Below are 22897 nucleotides of genomic sequence, written 5' to 3'. Positions count from 1 at the left end.
ATGTATGACATTCTCACAGGAGTGAAGTGGTATCTCATTGTTGTCTTGATTTGCATTTCTCTGACAATCAGAGACTTGGAGCATTTTTTTCATGAGTTTCTCAGCCTTTTGCATCTCTTCTGTGGTGAATATTCTGCTAAAGGCAGAAAATCCTACCATTTCTAGAAGATGTGATTAGAGAACATGCTGTTAGCAGTTTCTCAGTCCGCCATCTTCCCCTTCCGATTGTGGTGAATATTCTGTCCACGTTCTCCCCCATTTGTGGATGAGGTTATTTGTTTTCTTGTTGAGTTTGGCAAGTTCTTTATATATTCTGGTTATTATCCTCTTGTCTGATGTATAGTATGTAGAGATCTTCTCCCATTCTGTGAGGGGTCTCTTGGCTTGGGTATTGGTTTCTTTTGTTGTGTTGAAGCTTTTTAATTTGATGTAGTCCCATAGGTTTATGCTTGCCTTAATCTTCTTTGTAATTTGACTAGTTTCATTGAAGATGTTTTTAAAATTAATGCGGAAAAGAGTTCTGCCAATATTTTCCTCTTAAGTATCTGACAGTTTCTGGTCTAACATCCAAGTCCTTGATCCACTTGGAATTTACTTTTGTATTTGGTGAAATACACTGGTTCAGTTTCATTCTTCTGCATGTTTCAACCTATTTTGTCCAACACCATTTGTTGAAGAGACTCTGCTTTCCCCATTTAATAGTCTGGCACCTTTGTCAAAGATTAGATGTCCATAGGTGTGGGGGCTTACTTCTGGGCTCTCAATTCTATTCCCCACTGGTCAGTGTGTCTATTCATGTTCCAGTACCAACCAGTTATGATGACAATGGCCCTATAATACAATTTGAGATCTGGGAGTGTGATGCCTCCAGTTCTGTCCTTTCTTCTCAAGATTGTTTTGACAATTCTAGGTCTTTTCTGGTTCCAGATAAACATTTGTAGCATTTGTTCTATTCTCCTAAAAATATGGTTGGGATCTTGATAGGGATAATATTAAATTTGTAGATGGCTCTGGGCAGTATATTCATTTTGATGATGTTAGTTCTTCCAACCCTTGAACATGGAATATCTTTCCACTTCTTTGTATCTTTTTCAATTTCATTGAGTAGTGACTCATAATTTTCAGTATACAAGTCTTTCACTTCTATGGTTAGGTTTATTCCTAGATTTTTTTGTTGTTGTTGCTGCTATAGTAAAAGGAATTGATTTCTGGATTTCAACTTCTTCTAACTTAGTGTTTGCACAGAGGAATGCCACTGACTTTTGAATGTTTATTTTGTAACCTGACACCTTACTGTATTGCCTGATGATTTCCAAAAGCTTCTTGCAGGATTCCTTATGTTTTTTTTAAATTTTCATATTTATTTATTTATTTTCCCTTTTGTTACCCTTGTTTTTCATTGTTGTTGTTATTATTATTGTTATTTATGTCATTGTTAGATTGGACAGAGAGAAATGGAGAGGGAGGGGAAGACAGAGAGAGGGAGAGAAAAACAGACATCTGCAGACCTGCTTCATCGCTATGAAGCGGCTCCCTATGCAGGTGGGGAGCCGGGGGCTCGAACTGGGATCCTTGAGCCAGTCCTTGTGCTTTGCACCACGTGTGTTTAACCCGCTGCGTTACCGCCCAACTCCCTCTTTAGGTTTTTGTCTATCATCTACAAATAGGGAGAATTTGACTTCTTCTCTTTCAGTCTGTATCCCTTTAATTCCTTGCTCCTGCCTGATTGCTATGGCAAGAACTTCCAACATTATGTTGAATAGTAATAGTGATAGTGGGCATCCCGTCTAGTACCTGATCTGAGGGGAAATGCTTCCAGGTTTTCACCATTGAGTATGATGTTGGCTGTAGGTTTGCTATATATAGACTCCACTATCTTCAGGAATTTTCCATCTACTTCCATTGTAGTGTTTTGATCATAAAGGGATGTTGTATTTTGTCAAAGGCTTTCTCTGCATCTATTGATATGACCATGTGGTTTTTGGTCTTGCTTTTGTTGATATGGTGGATCACGTTGATTGATTTACGTATATTAAACCAACCTTGCATCCCTGGGATAAACCCCACTTGGTCATGATGAACAGTCTTTTAAATATACTGCTGTATCTGGTTGGCTAGAATTTTGTTCAGTATTTTCGCATCTATGTTCATCAGAGATATTGGTCTGTAGTTTTCTATTTTGGCTGTGTCCCTGTCTGCTTTTGGTATCAAAGTGATGTTGGTTTCATAGAAGCTGGCAGGGAGTATTCCAGTGTCTTCAATCTTCTGGAAGACTTTTGAAAGTAGAGGTATTATTTCTTCTTTGAAGGTTTTATAGAATTCATTTGTAAAACCATCTGGTCCAGGACTTTTATTCTTGGGAAGGTTTTTGATGACTGTTTCAATTTTATTAGCTGTGATGGGCCTGTTCATATTATCTAGTTCCTCATTATTTAATTTTGGAAGTTTGTAGGTATCTGGGAAATTGTCCATTTCTTCAAGGTTCTCTAGCTTGCTGGCATATATAGTTGTTCATAGAAGTCTCACATGATATGTTGAATTACTGCAGTGTCTGTTGTGATATCTCCTCTTTCATTTATAATTTGATTTATTTGGGTCTTCTTCCTTTTTTATTTTGTGAGTCTGGCTAAAGGTTTGTCAATGTTGTTCACTCTTTCAAAGAACCAACTTTACTTTTGTTGATGTTTTGTATGGTTTTCTTATTTTCAGTGTTACTGATTTCTGCCCTGACTTTAGTGATTTCTGTCCTTCTGGTTGCTTCAGGGTTCTTTTGTTCTTCTTCTAGGTCTTTAAGCTGTGCAATCAGGCTGTTTATTTGTGCTTTTTCTTGTTTCCCAGTGTGTGCTTGTATGGCTGTTAACTTCCCTCTCAGTACTGTCTTAGCTGTGTCCCAAATATTTTGATAGCTTGTGTCTTCATTTTCATTGAATTCTCAAAACACTTTGATTTCTCCCTTTATCCTCTTTGACCCAGTAGTTGTTAGGTAGTATACTGTTGAGCTTCCACATTTTGGTACTATTACTAATATTTTGTTGATTGTTAAGTGTTAGTGTAATTCCACTGTGGTCTGAGAAGATGCTTGGGATGATTTCAGTGCTCTTGAATTTGCTGATGCTGTCTTTGTGGCCTAACCTCCTTCCAGAGGTAGCAGTAAAAGGGAGCCAAGACTATGCCAGGAGTTCCAGAAGGCTGGGTCTTAAGAGTATTTATCCCCATACCTGATCTTTCTGTGTTAATAAATACAGATCAACTCAAAGGCAGTTAAAAATAGTTTCTTTAATAATTGTACAAGCATTGTATGTACACAGCTTTAGAAGCAGTGTTGAGAAGGTAGTAAACGAAAAGTGAAGGTTTCTTCCCCCCCTTCTAGACTCCATCCCCCACTAGTATTGCTCTGTATTTGGCTTTCTAGAGGTAGCTGTTGTATTTCCTAAGTATAGTTTCTCTAGATACAAGTATACTTTGTGATTACCTTTTTTTTTTTTTTAAGAGCAAGAGACCAAGAGAGAGAGAGACCAAAGTGCCACTGCAGCACCATTCATGGAGACTTCCTTGTTGCTTTCATATAGTTCTGGGAATCAAACCCAAATCCTTATACATGAAGAGGGGTGCTCTGTCCCGAAGCACCTTACTGGTCCTGCACCTCTTGATTTTGTCACTCATTATATCTTGTAGTTCTTCCCGGAGTAGCATATTCATAAAACTTCCGCTTTATACTCCTAGAGGGATAAAGAATAGGAAAGCTTTTAAGGGAGGGAATGAGATGCAGAGTCCTGGTGGTGGGAATTGTGTGGAATTGTATCTCTCTTATCCTATGGTCTTGTCAATATTTCTGTTTTCTAAATAAAAATTAAAAAAAAACCTTCTGCTTTATATTTTAATTGCACATAATTTTCTGATGTATATTATATGTCATAATGTTTCTTCTCACACACACCCCACCACCACCATTATAATATTATTAATCTTAAGATACTACAAGTAATGCTGAAATACAGTTTCATGGACAATTTTTATTTATTTATTTTTGCCACCAAGGGTTATTGCTAGAGCTTGGTGCCTACACTATAAATCCACAACTCCAAGTGGTCATTTTTCCTTCCTCTCTCTTCCCCCTTTCTTTCTCTCTCTCTTTTTTAAATATTTATTCTCCCTTTTGTTGCCCTTGTTTTTTATTGTTGTTGTAGTTATTGTTGTTGCTATTAATGTCGTCGTTGTTGGATAGGACAGAAAGAAATGGAGAGAGGAGGGGAATTCAGAGAGGGGGAGAGAAAGATAGACACCTGCAGACCTGCTTCACTGCCTGTGAAGTGACTCCCCTACAGGTGGGGAGCCGGGGGCTCGAACCGGGATTTTTACTCCAGTCCTTGCGCTTCATGCCACCTGCACTTAACCCGCTGCGCTACAGTCCGACTCCCCCTCCTTTTCTCTCTTCCTCCCTCTCTCTCTCCCTTTTACCTTCCCTCCCTCCTCTCTTCTCTCTCTTTCTGTTATTAGATAGGACAGAGAGAAATTGAAGAGGAGAGGGAGATAGGTAGAGAGAAAGATACACCTGTATCTGTAGACCCTCTTTACTGCCTGTGAGTAATCACCTGTGCAGATGGGGATCTGGGGACTAAGATCCGGGTCCTTGAGCATGGTAATATGTATGCTTAACTGGGTGTGCCACCATCTTGCCCCGGAGGGAAAAAAAAATTTTAAGATCTATTTATTTTTATAAAAGAGACCAAGCCACCACTCAGTTTTGACATATGGTAGTGTCAGGGATTGAACTAGTTGAGAAATTTTAATTAAATTGATTCATTTTTCAAGTCAAGCTTTATTACATGAGAGAGACACACACACAGAGATAGGGAGTGATAGAGAACCACAATCTTTTAAGTCCAGAGCTCTAGCCGCTGTGCTACCTCCTGGGCTACTTAATTATTTATTTTGCGACTAGGGTTATCACTGGGGCGCAGTGCCTACACTACAAATCCACCACTCCCAGTAGCCATCTTTTTCTTTTTTCTTCTGTTTTTATTAGGTAGGACAGATAGGAATTGAGAGGGGAGGGGGAGGGTAGAGAGGGAGAGAAAAACCAATAAACCTGCAAACCTGCTCATGAAGCAGCCCCCCCAGCAGGCAGGGAGCAGGGCCTCAAACCCGGGTCCTAGCGCATGGTATTGTGTGTGCCTAACCAGGTGCACCAACGGCCGGCCCCAATTTACTTATTTTTCTGTGTAAGACTGTGGCTAGGATACTCCTCAGCTGTAGCTAGTGCTGAGGATTGGACCTGTGATCTCTGGTTCCTCAGGTCTCAGATATACAAGTCCTCTATCTTATGTATTCAGCTCTCTCCTAACCATGAGAATTTTCTAAAACTAAGTTGGTGTAGTCTTGATCTTAAAAATGAATTTCATAAAAAAAATGAATTTCATGTTCATAAAGACCTCTAGGTTATTTTTCCCTTACTTAAGGTAATAAAGTCTCTAAGTTCTGAATCTTGTACAGTATGTAGTTGCCTTTGAATGTTAAACTGAATGAGTATTGTTATCATAGTAGTTTTCCATCTTGATATTTAATCATAATGTCTTAATTTCATAATTATAATCTATAATTAAGGGAAACAAAAGGGAAAAGTATGTTTGACCTGCTGCCTCCTCTCTTGTCCTTGGGGACAAAGGATGTATCTGGTGCTTGGTCTGTGACATGCTGGTGCAGTGTTGGCACCTCTGGAAGTACCAGCCATTGCTAATTAACATCAGTAATTTCATAGAGGAGTTCATCTCATTAACACATCCTGGCTATAGCTTCACTTGTGATTACCACAGCTGACAGAGTATACTTGAAAAATTAAGCATTTAATCCATACTGTTTGAAAATCTGAGAAAATTAGTCACTGTAGTGCTGCTCTGATTGCTTAGTAACAATTATAAATATAAACTCCAAACCCAAGTGTTCTCTTTTGGTTCTTTCGATCTTCCATAAAAACACAGAGAGAATGTTAATTTAATCTTAGAGAATTAGTCTGGAATACAGAGAGGTAGTTTTACACAGTCAGGGAGGATTAACAAAAAAAAAAAAGGGAAAGTGCTTTTAGATATCAGAAGTCAATATTAAAAAGGAAGAAGGACTTGTGTTAAAAGGATAAACATTGTGCATTTAGTCACTAATTGTGTCACTGAAGCAAGCAGGTAGTTCAATGATCTCTTCAATGAGATGAAATTCAGATGTATCAATGTGCAGTCTATCAACTTGAGTTGATATATATTACCTCCAGGGTCATCACTGGGGCTTAGTGCTGGCACTGCGAATCTACTGCTCCTGGAGGCTATTTTTTCCTTTTTGTTGCCCCTGTTGCTCTTGTTGTTGTTGTTATTGTTGTTATTGGATAGGACAGAGAGAAATTGAGAGAGGAGGGGAAGACAGAGAGGGGGAGAGAAAGAAAGACACCTGCAGACCTGCTTCACCACTTGTGAAGCAACCCCTCTGCAGGTTGGGAGCCGGGGGCTTGAACCAGGATGCTTATGCCAGTCTTTGCGCTTTGCGCCATATACACTTAACCCACCGCGCTCCCGCCCAACCCCCTTGAGTTGCTATATCAGTGAAAAGTGAGGTGAAATAGTTATACTAGAAGTACTGAAGGAGCCGTGTGGTGGTGCACCTCGGTGAATGAGCACACATGTTACAGTGTACAAAGACCTGGGTTTGAGCCCCAGTCCCCACCTGCAGGGGGAAAGCTTTACAAGTGGTGAAGCAGGGCTGCAGGTGTCTTCTCTGTCTCTCTCCCTCTTTGTCACTCTCTTCCTTCTTGATTTCTAGCTATCTCTACCCATTAAATAAATAAAGATTAAATTTTTTTTTTTAAAAGTGTTGAAGTAGCAGAATGAATCAAATAAAATCTTACTAAGTGAAACAAGGCCATGATACAATAAGCACTGAAATGGAAAACTACACGGTGAGACTATATAGGAACATGCTTTTGTATTATTTGTAAAAGTCAAAAAATATTAGATTACAAACATCCTGGATTCAAGTATAGCACTTCCTGTCTGTACTTACTGTCCTGATTTGTGTTTTTCTCCTTTTTGTCACCAGGGTTATTGCTAGGGTTTGGTGCCAACAGTTATTATTAATAAATTAACATGTTACCCTTAATATTTTTTCCTCTTCCCATAGTGTTATTTTATTTATCCCTAAGCAGTTCCTCTTAAAGAACTAAAATACCTTATTCTTTGAGGCAGATAAGCATTCATAGCATACTTGCTTACTAAGTTATTATTTTCACTATCATGCCACCGAGTTATCACTAGGGCTTGTGACTATACAATGTCACTGTTCTTGGCAGCTCCCCCCCTTTTTTATGTTTTGTTAGAGGGTGAGATATGGGGAGGTAGGGGTGGAGGGGAGACCTGCGGCACTGCCCTACTGCTGTGAAGCTTCCCCCCTGCAGATGGGGACTGGGTGCTTAGATCCAGGTCGTCAATGGCAGTGTGTATGCTGCACTTGGTACATCACCATCCAGCTCCTTGCTGACTGAATTTTTAAAATGTAAAGATAAGCTTTGATTGTAGTAAATTAAATGATGTCAGTACTAGACTTAAATGAAGTTAAAGTGAAGTGTTAATAGACACAAACTTAAAAAACAGTTTTTAATTTAAATGTTTTTACTATAAAAAATCTTAGCAGACATCTTTGAATATTTGTATTCTAAATGTCCTGGCAGGTAGGCCCCCCACCCCCCTTTAGATCTTATGCTGGTTCTACTGACAGATAAAAAGAAAAGTAGGTCTGTCACCAGTGTGTCTTAGAACCTTACCTCTCAGGAGCCCTACTTCACTAAGGAAAGATAGAAACAGGCTGGGTATATGGATCGACCTGCCAACGTCCATGTCCAGCGTAGAAGCAATTACAGAAGCCAGAACTCCCACCTTCTGCAACTCCCAAAGAATGCTGGTCCATACCCCCAGAGGGGGAGAAATGTTAGGGGAAGAAGAGCAGAGGGCTCTGAAGGCCAATTCCATCAAGACCTGGAGAGAGAAGAGGAAAAAAGGAAGGACATTCAGAAGTAGCAATAGGTGTGGGTGTGACTTAGAAGGGGGAGGGGGAAGGACTTTAGAAAGTATGGGCAAATATATATTAATATAGATAGTTGTAGAAATAATAGTCAACCTATATCTGGCATTGTGAGAACTATTGGAGTTTCCAGTGGAGGGAAGTAAGGACACAGAACTCTGGTGGTACAAATGGGGTAGAATTGTACCCCTGTAATCTTATAATTTTGTAAACCAATATTAAATCACTAATAAAAATTGATTAAAAAACAGGTCTGAATAAATGGTATATCATTAATCAGATATTTTAATCTCTGGAAATGTAGCTTTTTAAAGCAAAAATGTCACGTTTCAGGCATATGTTTTAATGAACACTCGAAAATCTGCTGCCACATTCTTAATGTGTATTTCTTAATTGGCTATCTGTTGTGAATGCACAACTGAACAAAACTGCAAACCCAAGCATGCCTTTGCATGTGAATTAAACTCACTTTATTGCTCTTGCTCAGGGAGGATCCCAGGCTGCATGTTGGAGTGGAGGGGAGCAAGTTCAGGGGAGACTGTCTCTGTCTGTGTATTTCATCAATTTAGTTCATGTTGATAAAATTATTATCTCAAATGCATTTAGTTCTCAGCATTAAAAAATTGCTTTTTTTAGTAGCCTGACTCTTTTCAATGTCATTGTAGGTTCTAGGGTTCTCCTGCCTACAGAGCTGTGTCATGTAGTGTTTTGTAACTTCAGCGGGGTATGAGTTTGAGTCACCCTACTTCTGAGACAAGGGTGAGGGCACAGGGTGAGTAGTGAATGCTTTAACTGTAGTGAGCACTAGGGAGGTGAACAGACATCACTTCTTTTATAAAAGGCAGCCCCATAGCAGTTAATACTCAAGTTCACATACTGTTTCCCCAACCATTATTTTGCTTCACTTTCTTCATTTGTAAAAGTACCGTGCCAACAATACCTGTGCTGTAGTGTTGTGTGAGTACAATGAGTTCTGAGGTTTATATGCATTCTGCACAGGGGGTATTTCTTTATATCCCCAATGTCTGCCTGCACAGTTTTGACACCTGTGCACTTACTGAAGGAATTTTTTCCTTTCTCCTCCCCCATGGGAAAGTCCTGAGAGGTAACCTTTATTCTTAAAATGATGAATCAGGTTAGGCCATGTTTTGACTATCGAAACAACACAGTTAAGCTGGAACTCATTCATTTAACACAGTTCATCCAACCCCTAACATCTCAGTGCTTTCTTGTCTCCATAGCTCACAGAGGTGAAGACCCCCACCCCCACCCCTACACCCATCCTGAAGGAAGGAGATGAGTGTTCATGTTTCTGAGACCTTGATGCCTAAATCTTTGTTTTCTAGATAGTTCAAGACAATCATCCCTGCTCTGATGGCATTCAAGGTTATTGTGGGAAACCAATAGCGTACTGTATCTGAGAGCACCTATGCCAAGATGGGATGTTTGAATTGTCTTATAATTGTAATGTCTAATGGTTGTCTTTGAAGCAAAATTGTATGAGTTTGAATCCCAACTTTGCCACTTGTAATCTCTTTCTGCTTCTACTTTCTCATCAGTATAGGTAATAATAATAGTTCTCTCATAAGCTTGTTATCAAGTTAAGTGAGGGAATACATACAGGTGTTGAGAACAGGACCTGATTCACAGTAAGATCTCAGTGAATGGCCCACATTGTTCTTTTCTGTTATCACATCTTAATGTTTCTATTCAGATTAAAGGTTATGCTTCTGTAAAATCCTGAGTGAAAGTGCCAGAACCTTACAAGTGACAGAAGCTAAATATTATAGAAATTTTTTCTCAAGGTTATGTCAGGACTCCTCACTCCCATCCAGATCCTGCACTCAGTTACTTCCTCCCTCCCTCCCTCCCTTCTTTTCCTTCCTTCCTTCCCCTCCCCTCCCCTCCCCTCCCCTCCCCTCCCCTCCCCTCCCCTCCCCTCCCCTTCCCTTCCCTTCCCTTCCTTCTTTTCCTTCCTTCTTTTCCTTCCTTCCCTTCCTCCCTTCCTCCTTTCCTCTTAATGTAGTTCATCAAATGCCTATCTTTCCCCCCACTTGTATATTTTTTAAAGAATCCATTTGGTTTTTTGTTGTTGTTGTTGTTGTTTGTTTGTTTTGTTTTATCCTGTTGACCAAAACACTGCTCAGCTCTGGTTTGTGATGGTTCTGGGAATTGAACCTGAGCCTTTGATACCTCAGGCATCAGTCTGTTGCATAAACTGCTATGCCATCTCCCTGACCCCAAATTATGTTTTGTTTCCTTTCTTTCTTTCTTCCTTTCTTTCTTTCTTTCTTTCTTTCTTTCTTTCTTTCTTTCTTTCTTTCTTTCTTTCTTTCTTTTTCAAAGTCAGATAGTATTTGGGACTGGTATGCTTATATTTATTTTAGACAGAAGGTTCCTGGTTGAGCTGGCCTTGCCTAATGAAGTTGGAAATAAGATAGTTCAGATCATTGACATGCTCAACCTGACGCTGTTGACTGGCTACGGAAGAAGGGCAAATGCTAGAAGAAGAAGAATTGACATGCTAGAGAAGCTGAAAGTTTGAATGATTTTTACCAGTATTTTATGAAGAGTGAGTTGAAGTGATAGCTTTCTGGTGTGGTTTGGGGGGAAGTATTATTTGTATTGTTGACAGATTTATTTCTTGACTGACATTTTATCAAAGATAAGCTAAAAGCCTTTTTTTTTTTTTCATCTTATAACATAAAGAACAACTAGACCCTTTTAAAGTGCAAGTCATATACATTTGTAACCTCGTGGTGGTATTTATAATCATAATCCTTCTTTGGAAGTATTATAATGTGGCATACCTTAATTCTGTGCCTTCTAACTATTCTGTAGGTAGTCTACGGTCTTGCAGTTCCTCGGACTGCTTTAGTAAAGTGATGCCGCCAAGGAAAAAGAGAAGACCTGCTTCTGGAGATGATTTATCTGCTAAGAAAAGCAGACATGATAGGTATGTCACAGAGAAAACAGATCAAAAATTGGTGCCACACACGTCAGAGAGCTGCTACTCTCCATCTGATTGCAAAGTATTCAAATACCACCTGGGTTATTGTTTTGGCTTTGTCAGGCCACCTTTCAAACTGTTTTGTGAGACTTATTTTATAAAAAAAAAAAAGGGCTGGGTATGTGTATATTTTTGTTTTGCTTTGTTTTGGCCCCCAATCCTGGGTTATTGCTGTGGCTCAGTGCCTGTACTATGAACCTACTGCTCCTGGCATACATTCCCCCCCCCCCCTTTTCCTTCCCCCTCAGTTTTTTTTTTTTCTTGATAGGAGAGAAAGAAATTGAGAGGGAAGAGAGAGAGAAAGATAAGACATCTGTAGACCTGCTTCACTACTCATGAATTATCCCTGCTGCAGGTGGGAAGCCAGAGCTGAATCCAGGTCCTTGTGCTTAGTACTACCGGGTACACCACTGCCCAGCCCCTACTTTTGTGTTCTTAGATATGTAAGTTTTGTCTTTCTCCATTGAACCACCAAAACTGGTGTAGCATTTCTACCCTTTGAAGGACTTGCCATCAGTGTCTGTTGAGGACCCCAGAATCGACACATATATAAGTGTTATATAAGTGTTATTTATCTTACTAAATACACTCACAGAAATCCTTTAATTTGTCTTTGTAAGGGACCTGGGCTGAGTGTCCAGGGAGAACTACATGTGCTCAGGGCTCTTAAGGCTAGAATACTAGCCAAGCTAAGGTCTATTCTCAATGAGTGATAATTTATTATAAATTATGAAAAATATGACTGTTTAAAAACCACTTCTTGAGGCTCAATAGTGGTACACCTGGTTGAACACACAAGGACCTGGCTGTGAGCCCTTGGTTCCCACCTGCAGGGGAAAGTGAGTGGTGAAGCAGTGTTTCAGGGGTCTCTTTGTCTCTTTCCCTTTCTATCACTCCCTTCTTTCAGCCCTTCCCTCTCGATTTCTGGCTCTCTCTATCCAATAAGTAAATAAAGATAATTTGAAAAAAATCTAAAAAAAAAAAAAACAACCAAAAAATAAAAGCCACTTCTCTTTCAGACAAGTAAACTGTTAACTTTGGTAACTCCAAAGATCTGTTAGACTTGTTAGACTTGTTGTACTCTGACTTTTGGTGATGGTTATCTTTTATTTTTTTTAATAAATAGCTTTATTTGTATTTTATTTATTTTATCTCAATGAAAGACACCAGAGCACTGCTCAGCTCTGGCCTGTGATGGTGCTGGGGGTTGAACCTGAAACCTCAAAGCCCCAGGCATGAGAGTCTTTTGCAGAACCTTTATGCTGTCTCCCCAGCCCTCTTCTTTTTTTTTTTTCAGCATTGAATGAGCATCATAGCTTCTATCTCTTCTGCCTTTTTTTTTTTTTTAATCTTGTTTCTCCATCCTGGCTCCATGGGTCACTTCACTAATAGGTCTAAATTTCCATATCTATAAATCAAAGGGATTAGGTGAAGTGTTTCTTGTTTTTTCTTACTCTGAAACTCCATATGCTGCCACTCAGCAGGACAGAGAAATGAACTCTAAAAATATAAAAATAATGTTCCTGCTCATATCCCAAATACACAGAACATATAATCTGAAGAAGATAGCAGTGATTTAGAAAATAACCAACAGCAATGTTTAATTTTTTTTTTTTTTAATTTTTGGATCGAGATAAATTGAGAGGGAAGAGGAGATAGAGTGGGGAAGAGGGACACAGACACAGACCTGTAGCACTGCTTCATTATTTGTGAAGCTTCCCACCCTGCATGTAGACAATAGCAATGCTCAGAGCAGTGATTTTTCAGCTTTACGAAGTCAGGTTACTTGATGTTTTAGTGATATAGATGTTATTGTGGAATTGCTAGCCACTAATAATCACTTAATGTTTTGTGACTAATTGCACCTTTTAAAGTATACTGTCTAGTATAGTATTACTTAGTAGAATAAAGCCAGTTTCAAACTGGCAAAGATGATTTCCATTATCTCAATCCCTGATGCCCACTTAAAACCACTTCTGTGTCCCTACTTCAGTTCTAGGCAACCATGAGTCTGGTTTTTTGCCTCTCCAGACTTGCTGGACATACTATATAAATGGTCTTTTTGTGACTTGCTTCTTTCATTCACCATAATGTTACTGAGTTTCATCCACTTAATAGCAAGTATCAGTATTTCTTTGCTCAGTGTGTCTCATTAGACGTTTTTATGTAGTGTATTTTTAAACAAATGAAATATTATAGTGTCATAAAAAGCCTCCAGCTCATTGACCGTTTATAGACTTTGAGCTGAGGTAGGTATGTACTTGAGCCAAGAATTGGAGCATATTGTTTGAACCATTGTCCAGTATCTACCTCTGTTTTTTAGCAGCATGGCTGCTTTATAGCAGAAACAGGAAAGTGGTCATTTACAGATCTAATAAAAACATATACCCTTGTTCTTTTTTGGTATAAACATCCAAAATATTTCATCAGAGGTACATAGATATTCTGGTGAATGTCTAAGTCTGGCTCTTTTGGTCCTCATTCCAGAGTAAATCATGAAATAATGAATTCCTGTAGAAGATCCCAGTATTATAGCAAGAGTCTGCTGGGTTTTCTGACTGATTCTCTAGCTTATGCTTATTGATTCTGTAACACCAGGGAATTAGAAGTGTATGGCAGGAGTCAGCATCTTGATATTTCTTCTGAGGCTTTTTTTTTTTTTTATTGAATATCATTTTGGGTGTCTCTAGGGCCTCCCCACATTGGGATGATTTTTTCATTAGAGATCAAGAAGCTTGAGAAAGAGAAGAAAAAGCTTGAACACCAAAGCTTTATGTTTTCCTCTTGACTTGAACATAGTTTGATGTTGTTTACTAATTGTTCCTGGAGATGTCAAATACTGACACATTCTTCCTTAGATTGTGCTTGGCGTACAGCCTGACTCAGAACACACAAAAGTCAGAAGAACTTAATGCAAACCTGTGAATGTGTTATAAGGTCATTGATCGAAGAAAAACACTTCGTAGACATTGCTGCGTTTCACTTTCTTTCTGTGGTTAGTTTTGGCTGCTGGGGAAGAGTAGTGTTTATATCAACTACCTGTTCTATTCAGTTCTTGCTGATGATTTGTGATTTAGAGTGTTCAAAGACAGTGTTAACTGCTTACCACTTCCTTTTAGATTGGGTATAACTGTTTAAAAATTGTAGTTATAAAAGCTGAAGCTCAATTTAATTGTAGTAACACAGTTTTTATAAAACTTTCCACATGTAGAAATGAAAAAGTCAACCAAATTTATTTAGAATACTACCTTTACCTTCAAAACCACTCAAAATGACCAAATACAATGCCCATGTCCAGCGGAGAAGCAGTTACAGAAGCCAACCTTCTACCTTCTGCATCCCATAAAGACCCATAATGAGGGGTCCATATTCTCAGAAGGATAAAAAAAAATAGGAAAGCTTACAATGGAGGGAAAAGGATACAGAAATAATGGTGCTAGGAATTGTGTGGAATTGTACCCCTCTTATCCTATGGTCTTGTCAATCACTATATCAATAAAAAAATAACCAAATGAAGTAGAGGAAAATAATAAAAAGTATATAGGAAAACATCCCTATGACCATAGATGAAACAGTTTTTAAATACTAGTAAACTGGAATCAACAGTGTTTTTTTCTTTAAAGATTTTCTTTATTAGGAGGATAGGAGGAGAGAGAGAAGGAACCAGACATCACTCTGGTACATGTGCTGCGGGGGATTAAACTCAGGATCTCATGCTTGAGAGTCCAATGCTTTCTCCACTGCACCACCTCCAGGACTACCAGTGTTTTTTTTCTGAAACAAATATTTTTATTGAATTTCTAGAGATTAAATTACATAAATATACACAAAGCTGCACATACAAAACACATGCCATTTTTTCCTTTGTTTCCAAATATGTATTGTACATTTTCAAATGAACTGTTTAAATGTACAGAAAACATTCATATGTTCAATATCTAAATTCAATATTTGTTAATATTTACCATGTTTGCTTTATGGAACTACAAATGCATGGATATCTTGTTTTTTACTGAGCAACATGAAAGTCAGTAGGAGATATCAAGATGTTTCAATATGAAACATGACAGGATTTTTATTCAGTCATACATCACCATTATTATAACTAAGAAATAAATAATTCCATAGCCTCATCAAAAGAGTTGTCCATTTTCAAAATTCTCCTAGTAGTTCTAACTTGTATTTTATTGTTTTAAGAAAAACCCAGTATTTTAACAGGATCATAGCCCATGTTCAAGAGAGATTTATTCCAGTAATGCAAGAATAGATCAACACAGAGAACATTTATGTGAATATACATATGACAAAATAAAGGACAGCAATTATATGATGGACTCATTGAAGTAAAGGAGGCCATCAATTAATGAAATTCAGCACTCTTGCACAACATGATAAAAGATCAACAATTTCTAGTGGATGGAATGCAGTCCATGGTTAACATGAAAAAGTTAAAACAATCCATACTGCGTTAAGGTACAGGACTGGACTTGTAAAGGAGGGATTCCTATTTGAAAAAATATAAATATAAATAAAATAAAATAAAATAAAAGCTGAAGCTCAAATGGAGGACTTAAAAATTTGAAATACACTTTTAAAATTTGAAATAGTAATTGAATAGATGTCTAGTTTGGGTAAAGAATAAAATCTGCATGCTATTTTGTTTTAATGGGGGGAAAAACATACCAAGTTCAGGGGCCAGTCAGTGGAGCACCTGGTTAATCACATACATTACAGTGTGCAAGGACTCACATTCAAGCTCCTGGCCTCCACCTGCAGGGGGAAAGTTTCACATGTGGTGAAGCTGGGCTGCAGGTGTCTCTCTGTCTCTTTCCCTCACTAGTCGCTGCCCCCCCCCATGTCTGTCTATAATTTCACCCCCTTTTTTTTCATTTCTCTTTTTCTTCCTTTCTTCTGTTCTTTTCTTTTTCTTTTTTTCTTTTACCAGAGCACTGCCATCAGCTCTGGCTTATGGTAGTGCGGGGAACTGAACCTGGAACTTTGGAGCCTCAGGCATGAGAGTCTCTTTGTATAACCATTATGCTATCTACTCCTGCCCTAATTTCTGTCTCTGTCCAAAAATAAATATATATATATATTTTTTTTTTTAAAAAGGGGCTGGGTGGTGGCACACCTGGTTGAGCACACATGTTACAATGATCAAGGACTCTGGCTTGAGCCCCTAGTCCTCACCTGCGGGGGGGAAAGCTTTGCAAGTGGTGAAGCAGAGCTGCAGGTGTCTCTATCTCTCTCCCTCTCTGTCATCCCCTTCCCCCTCAATTTCTGGCTGTCTCTAGCCAATAAATAAATAAAGATAATAAAAAATTAAAAGAAAAAACTCAGTGTCTTTAAATTAATCCACTCTTTCAATTTACAGCATGTATAGAAAATATGATTCCACTAGAATAAAGACTGAAGAAGAGGCCTTTTCAAGTAAAAGGTGCTTAGAGTGGTTCTATGAATATGCAGGTAGGTAATCATTTATATCATCTGACCCTTATGAAAATTAGGAGTCATTTAGAGGAGATTAAGGATTTTAAAAATAAGTTCTTTTTGTAATTGGTATACAGTATGTATGTGTGTGGTGGGCATAACCCTGTTTGAGGGAGAAAACATAGCTGAAACAAATTCACTGAATGTCCTATTTATAGATAGTAGCTAAGCCAAAGAATTCAGAACACTAGAAGAGAACTGAAAAGATGAAATGCATTTGGGAGAAATACTTTGAATTGCTAGGAAACTGTTTTAGAATTCTGGTAATGGGTGATTATTTGGTTTATACATCTAAGTTAAAATAAGCTTTTCAGTTTTGATCTTTTATATAGTACAGTCGAATTTCATATATTATCTCTTTAGAAAGATCATTTGCCAAAAAAATGTTTGTAGTTATAAATGCTGAAGCTCAAATGGAGGACTTAAAATTTTGAAATATACTTGAACTAATAATTGAATAGATATGTAGTTTGGGTTAAGAATAAAATCCGCATGCTCTTTTGTTTTGAAGGGAAAACAGTCCCATTTTGTAAATTATAATCTTTTCAAGATACTGTAATGCCGAAATCTGAGTTTGTTATTATATAGTAAGAAGGAAAAGCAATTTTAAATCAACTTGGGCTGCAGACTCTATCCTCTCCTCTTCCCCGCCTATTTCCAGCCCTCTTATTCACTGTCAGCTACTCAGCAGCCTTCCAAAGCAGTCTTTTTGTCAGTAACATCTACTCTCAACCATGTTCCTTTGCATTCTATTACTTATTTAGAAGAACAAACTGATAAGATCCTATGGGATTCACTAAAAATTCATTTCTCCACTTAAAAACCTCTGCAATTGAAGTGGACCTAGTGGGGGGTTGAGTTGGTATGTGGAAAACTGGGAAATATTATGCATGTACATTAATGCCCCAATGAAGAAATTAAAAAAAAAAAAGCAAAAACTTTCCTCTGTATACAGATTAAAGGATAACTACTCATGGTTGTCCCTTTTGAGTATTTTTCTCTACTTTTCCATCTGACAAGCTACTATATATTTTATATATTTTTTAAATCTTTATTGGCTAGAGACAGCCAGAAATCAAGAGGAAAGGGGGGAGATAGAGAGGGAGAGAGAAAAGACAACTGCAGCCCTGCTGGACCACTTGTGAAGCTTTCCCCCTGCAGGTGGGGCAGGGGCTTGAACCCGGGTCCTTGTGCACTGTAACGTGCTTCCAGCCAAGTGCGCCACCACCCCGCCCCCGCTACCCCGCTATTACACATTTTTGAAGTTCTTTAATTCATTGATCTTAGTAGCTTTCTTTGTACTCCCACGGATATTTTTTTATTACTAGTATTGACACTAAATTGATGAGAATTCTTTCTGTGATCTGATGTTATTCCATTCCCCCTGTTTCTTTCCCCTTCCCTTTTTCTGATGCAAGCCCTTTATCTTAGTTCACAGAGATTGTTCTAGGAGTGTAGCAGATATTACAAGTCAGGCCCATCAGATAAATTTTCTGGAATTTTCACATAGAATCTTTGAGAAAAGTATCTTTTTCTTCTGGGGGTGGATTTGAAAGGGGACGATTCTAATTGCTGTAGTTCTCTGGGCTTTCCTGAAGTACTCCAAACTTCCTAGTGCATTCTTCTTCACTACTTGACCTAGTTTGAGTTGAGTTTTGTTTGCAGGGCATGACACCAGTATAAACACTTACAGAGTATGAGAATTTTTCCAGGTATACATGGGTGCTGAATGCATGAAGAGTTGTCTTATGTTTATATCACTTTAGTTATGAAGATCTTTGACTTTCTCATATTGGTTCATATTCATTGTTATGAAAATGTAGTATAAAATGGACATTTTAAACAATGACAAAAAGTGTGCTTAACTCCATCATCCCAACACAGCTATTTTAATTTCATTATGGTTCTTTCTTTACAAGCAAGCACGATTGTTTTTTTCTTTCATAGTACAAGACACAGTTTAGTTCTTTTGAAAAAGAGAGCAGGCTACAATTTCCTTCCTGTTTGCTTTTCTTTGGCTACATATGGGATAAAGATTAAGCTACATTCTTTAGGTTCTTGGAGATTCCTGCTGGTTGTTTCTTTGCAGTTCAGCCTCTGTAAGAAGTTTCTGTGGGTGTGGCTACCCCTGTTTTTGCACTGCCTCTTGCCCTTTTGTTTTTGTTTCTTTTCCTGAATTTTAGCAGCAGGGGAAATGGCTTGATTTGGGATTAAGAAACCCCATGAATACCTGCATTCCCTTTTAATATCCCAACTACATGAATAAAAACTTGTAGATTAGTGTGCCCAAAAAACTTAAAACCAATGATGAGGTGCTACAGGTTGACTGATGGCCTAGAAGGAATCTGGGTGGGCTATGAGGCCACCACAGGCCCCTGGACACTGAAAGGAGGAGGGCTGTTCACTTTCTCTAGTAGGGAGGTAGATGCTGACTCCTGCGCTTCAACCCAAGGAGAGTGAGAGAGTGAAGGGGCAGCAGGGACCTTGCTGAGATGGCTGTTTCACATGGGGGGGGGGTTCTGGGGGGGGCGCAGGCTAGGTTAGTTCTTTCCAGAGCTCTCAGTTTAGTTTCCTCCCCTACCCTCTGCTTTCCCTGACGACTATGACTGAGCCCTGGCCTCCCATTTCTGCCTGACCAGTTAACTGTCTTCCTGAGCACATTCCAGGCACAGCTTCTCACCTTTTAAATCCCTGGCAACTCTTAATTGCTGAATCTTAAGAGATTGAACTCATTCCACTGGGGGTTATTTCTTCCTGTTCTCTGTTGGTGGACTCTTTTTTTTCTACATTGCTGCTTTAGTTCTTTAGATACTTTGAGGCTTCAGAAAGGGTTAGGTGGGGGGGGGGACAGGGGGGAGACTGGAATCCATTTCTTTTAATTGGAGTGAAAATAACCAGCATTTTATACACACTTTCTCTAATTTACATTTTTAGACTACATATAATAATAAGGAATTAAGCCAAATATATAGATAGGTTTTAGCATTGACCTCAGTTACACTAAAATTCACATGAGAGTTCTATAAGTCCTGACTACAGATCGTCGGTCTTTTTTTGGACCGAGTGCTACAGCAGAGTGGTTTCTAGTTTACCAGAATGAGACTGGGGACCAAGAGCTAGTGTTCAGTGACAGAGGGGATTGCCAGCAAAAGAAAAACAGAAGATCAGTGCAAGATAAGTACAGTACAGAAATACTGAAAGATAAAATTGGCAGTAGGAGAAGGGCAGAGTTCTGGTTTCTGTTTCTGGGGGTACCTCCCATTAAGAAAACAGGAGGGGCCAGGTGGTGGCATACCTGGTTAAGTCCACACACTACAGTGCACAAGGACCCAGATTCAAGTCCCTGGTCCCCACTTGTAGGGAAAAAGCTTCATGAATGGTGAAGTAATAGCTGCAGGTGTCTAGACCTCTCTCTCCCTCACTACCTCCTCCTCCCCTCTCAATTTCTTTTTGTCTCTGTCCAGTAGTAAATAAAATAAAGTAAAAAGATTTAACAAAGAAATATTTTAGAAAGAAAGAAAACAGGAGGACAAGCAAGCATCACAGTGAGAGCAGAGAAACTCAGTGAGATAAGATTTGAATATGCGACATTCAGGAAGAGTAGGGTTAGAAACTGAGATCAGTTGTGGCAGTTAGGAGGTGAGGAAGCCAAGTGGTGGTGTGGTAGCTGGCCCATAAGTAAGGAAGACAGTGTGGGCCAGTGAGACCCAAGTAATACCCAAAACCTCAAGTGTGGTTGAAATTTGCCAGGGAGAATACATAAAATGGACCAGAAGAAGATTAAGGACAGGACTCTACACATCAGATTGAACAAGTCAGGGGAAGCAAAGGAAGCCATGAAGAAATCAAAAAAAGAGTTTCAGAAACCAAATGAGAGGGCCCTCTTCGAGAAACTATGTAGGAGACAGTTTTGTGAGGAAAGAACCACTTCAGTTTTAACTGTTAGACAGGTCAGATAAAGATAAACTTGTATCTATTAGATTTAGCAGTTGAGTTCGTGGTGACCTTGGCAAGGAGAGGGCTGTAGTAGAGAGCTAAACTGCAGTGGTGGGAGAGTGAATAGGAGATAAAGCAGAGATGGAACTTCGGGCCTGTCCTAAGAAGAACCAGAACTCCATTGCTAGAGTTGGAAGATAGCAGTTTATTGCCTTCTTAAACACAAAAAGACTACTGAATTTTTTCTGTATAAAAAACAATTGTTATATTCCAATTTTATAAAAAAATATCATTTGGCCTGAGAGGTGGCAAAGAGGCTGAAGTAGGAGGTCCTGAGTTTGATCCTCGGTATCACGTGTGCCAGTGATGCTCTGGTTCTCATGCTCCTCCCCTCTCCATATTAATAAAATAATCTTTCTTAAAAGAATATTATTCTGAGGTGGTCTGGGAGGTGGTGCAGTGGATAAAGCATTGGACTCTGAAGCATGAGGTCCTGAGTTCGATCCCCAACAGCACACATACCAGAGTGATGTCTGGTTCTTTTCTCTTTCCATCTATCTTTCTCATTAATAACTAACTAAATAAAATCTTTTAAAAAAGAATATTATTTTGAGGAGATGTGCAGTGGGTTAAATACCACACTGTGTGCCTGAGGTCAGGAGAACCCAGACTCAATTCCTAATAGCACCGTAAGCCGAATTGTGTGGTTCTTTGGGCTCATACACACATTGAAAAATAAAAGTGAATACTGTTGGGAGTTGTTACCTACATTTTGAAAAACTGTTGTGTTTACTTAAATTATTGTCAAAATAAGAATAGATTTTAAAGCTACTTTAAAGAGAATAAATTAAACTCAGGTAACCATATATTTAGACAGAATTAAAATGACATCTCCATAGGTTAACGAAGGATTTGGTAAAAATTGAGTTAAGACTGTACAGAATAGGACTCTACCTTTAATTCTTTTTAAAAAATTTTTTAAAATATTTATTCATTATTTATTCCCTTTTATTGCTCTTGTTTTATTGTTGTAGTTAGAATGATGTCGTCGTTGTTGGATAGGACAGAGAGAAATGGAGAGAGGAGGGGGAGGGAAAGATAGACACCTGCAGACCTGCTTCACTTGTGAAGCGACTCCCCTGCAGGTGGGGAGCCGGGATCTTGAACCGGGATCCTTAGGCTGGTTCTTGCACTTTGCACCACCTGTGCTTAACCCGCTGCGCTACCGCCCGACTCCCTTTAATTCTTTAAAGACACTTAAAATGTCAGGATATCTTTTAAGTTTTAGACTGAATGATTTCTTCAGAAAAGGATTATGAACTTTATTACTTGATTTCAGTTTCCTCTAATAATGGGAGATTATGACAATATGCTACTAGAGTTGTCATAGTGTACATGGTTAGATTTAATTTATATAAGATTGCATTTCATCACAGGTACTGATGATATTGTAGGTCCTGAAGGCATGGAGAAATTTTGTGAAGACATTGGTGTTGAACCAGAAAATGTAAGTTTAACTTATTAAGTTGAGCAAATTAGTTGATAACTTTTCTTAAAATTTTTGGTTCCTTAACAAATAAAGCAACAGAAAAGAAGTAATAGTTTGGGCTGCAGAGAGAGCATAATGGTTATGCACAAAGACTTTCATGCCTGAAGCATCAGAGGTCCCAGGTTCAAGCCCTAGCATCACTACAAACCAGGGCTGGGTAGTGCTCTTAAAATGAAAACAAAGAAGTAGTGGTATATCAATTCGCATGAAGCAATCTAAGAAACAAGTTCTTGAACTGGTGACATAGCTCATTTGAGTGATGTGCTGCTTCGTCGTATGTACAAACCAGATTTGAACCTCACTACAGTAAAGGAAGCTTTGGTGCTGTGGTCTCTCTCTCTCTCTCTCTCTCTCTCTCTCCCTTTCTGTCTGGATCTTTAAAAAACAGTGAAAAAGGAAAAAAGAAGTTTCAATTCTAATTTGATTTGCAAAATCTTTTTTCTTTCCTTTTTTTTTTTTTTAATTGGTAAGGTGTAACAGTTTTCAGTCATTTTAAATTTCTTGTTTTATCCCTTGTATCTAAAATGTTAGAATAATAGATTAAGCTACAGGTTTATGGTATGGGTATGCTCCCCAGAGCCCCACCCCACTAGGGAAAGATAAAAACAGGCTGGGAGTATGGATCAACTTGTCAATGCCCATGTCCAGCAGAGAAACAATTACAGAAGCCAGACCTCCCACCTTCTGCACCCCATAAAGATTTTTGGCTCATACTCCTACAGGAGTAAAGAATAGGAAAACTTCCAATGGAGGGGATAGGATATGGAACCCTGCTGGTGTGAACTGTATGGGATTGTAGCCCTCTTACCCCACAATCTTGTCAATCATTATTAAATCACTAATTAAAAAAAAAT

At 38.7% G+C, this 22897-nt stretch overlaps 1 protein-coding gene across 3 annotated transcripts in view; it reads left to right on the top strand.

Moving 5' to 3' along the window:
* The window catches only part of DCUN1D4 (defective in cullin neddylation 1 domain containing 4), an 87496-nt gene that overhangs the window by 29902 nt on the left and 34697 nt on the right, over positions 1-22897 (top strand). For 2 of the 3 annotated variants that reach the window (XM_007539698.3, XM_016184910.2), the window contains 3 exons: positions 10900-11014; positions 16443-16534; positions 21931-22001. In XM_007539698.3, coding sequence (XP_007539760.2) covers positions 10900-11014; positions 16443-16534; positions 21931-22001 — 278 coding nt within the window. The remainder of the gene's footprint in view (positions 1-10899; positions 11015-16442; positions 16535-21930; positions 22002-22897) is intronic. The other variant, XM_016184909.2, reaches the window with a different exon arrangement.

Source organism: Erinaceus europaeus, chromosome 3 (assembly GCF_950295315.1).
Source record: "Erinaceus europaeus chromosome 3, mEriEur2.1, whole genome shotgun sequence".
Taxonomy (NCBI): domain Eukaryota; kingdom Metazoa; phylum Chordata; class Mammalia; order Eulipotyphla; family Erinaceidae; genus Erinaceus; species Erinaceus europaeus.
Note: the sequence above shows the minus strand (reverse complement) of the source record. Positions and strands in the feature narration are given on the sequence as shown.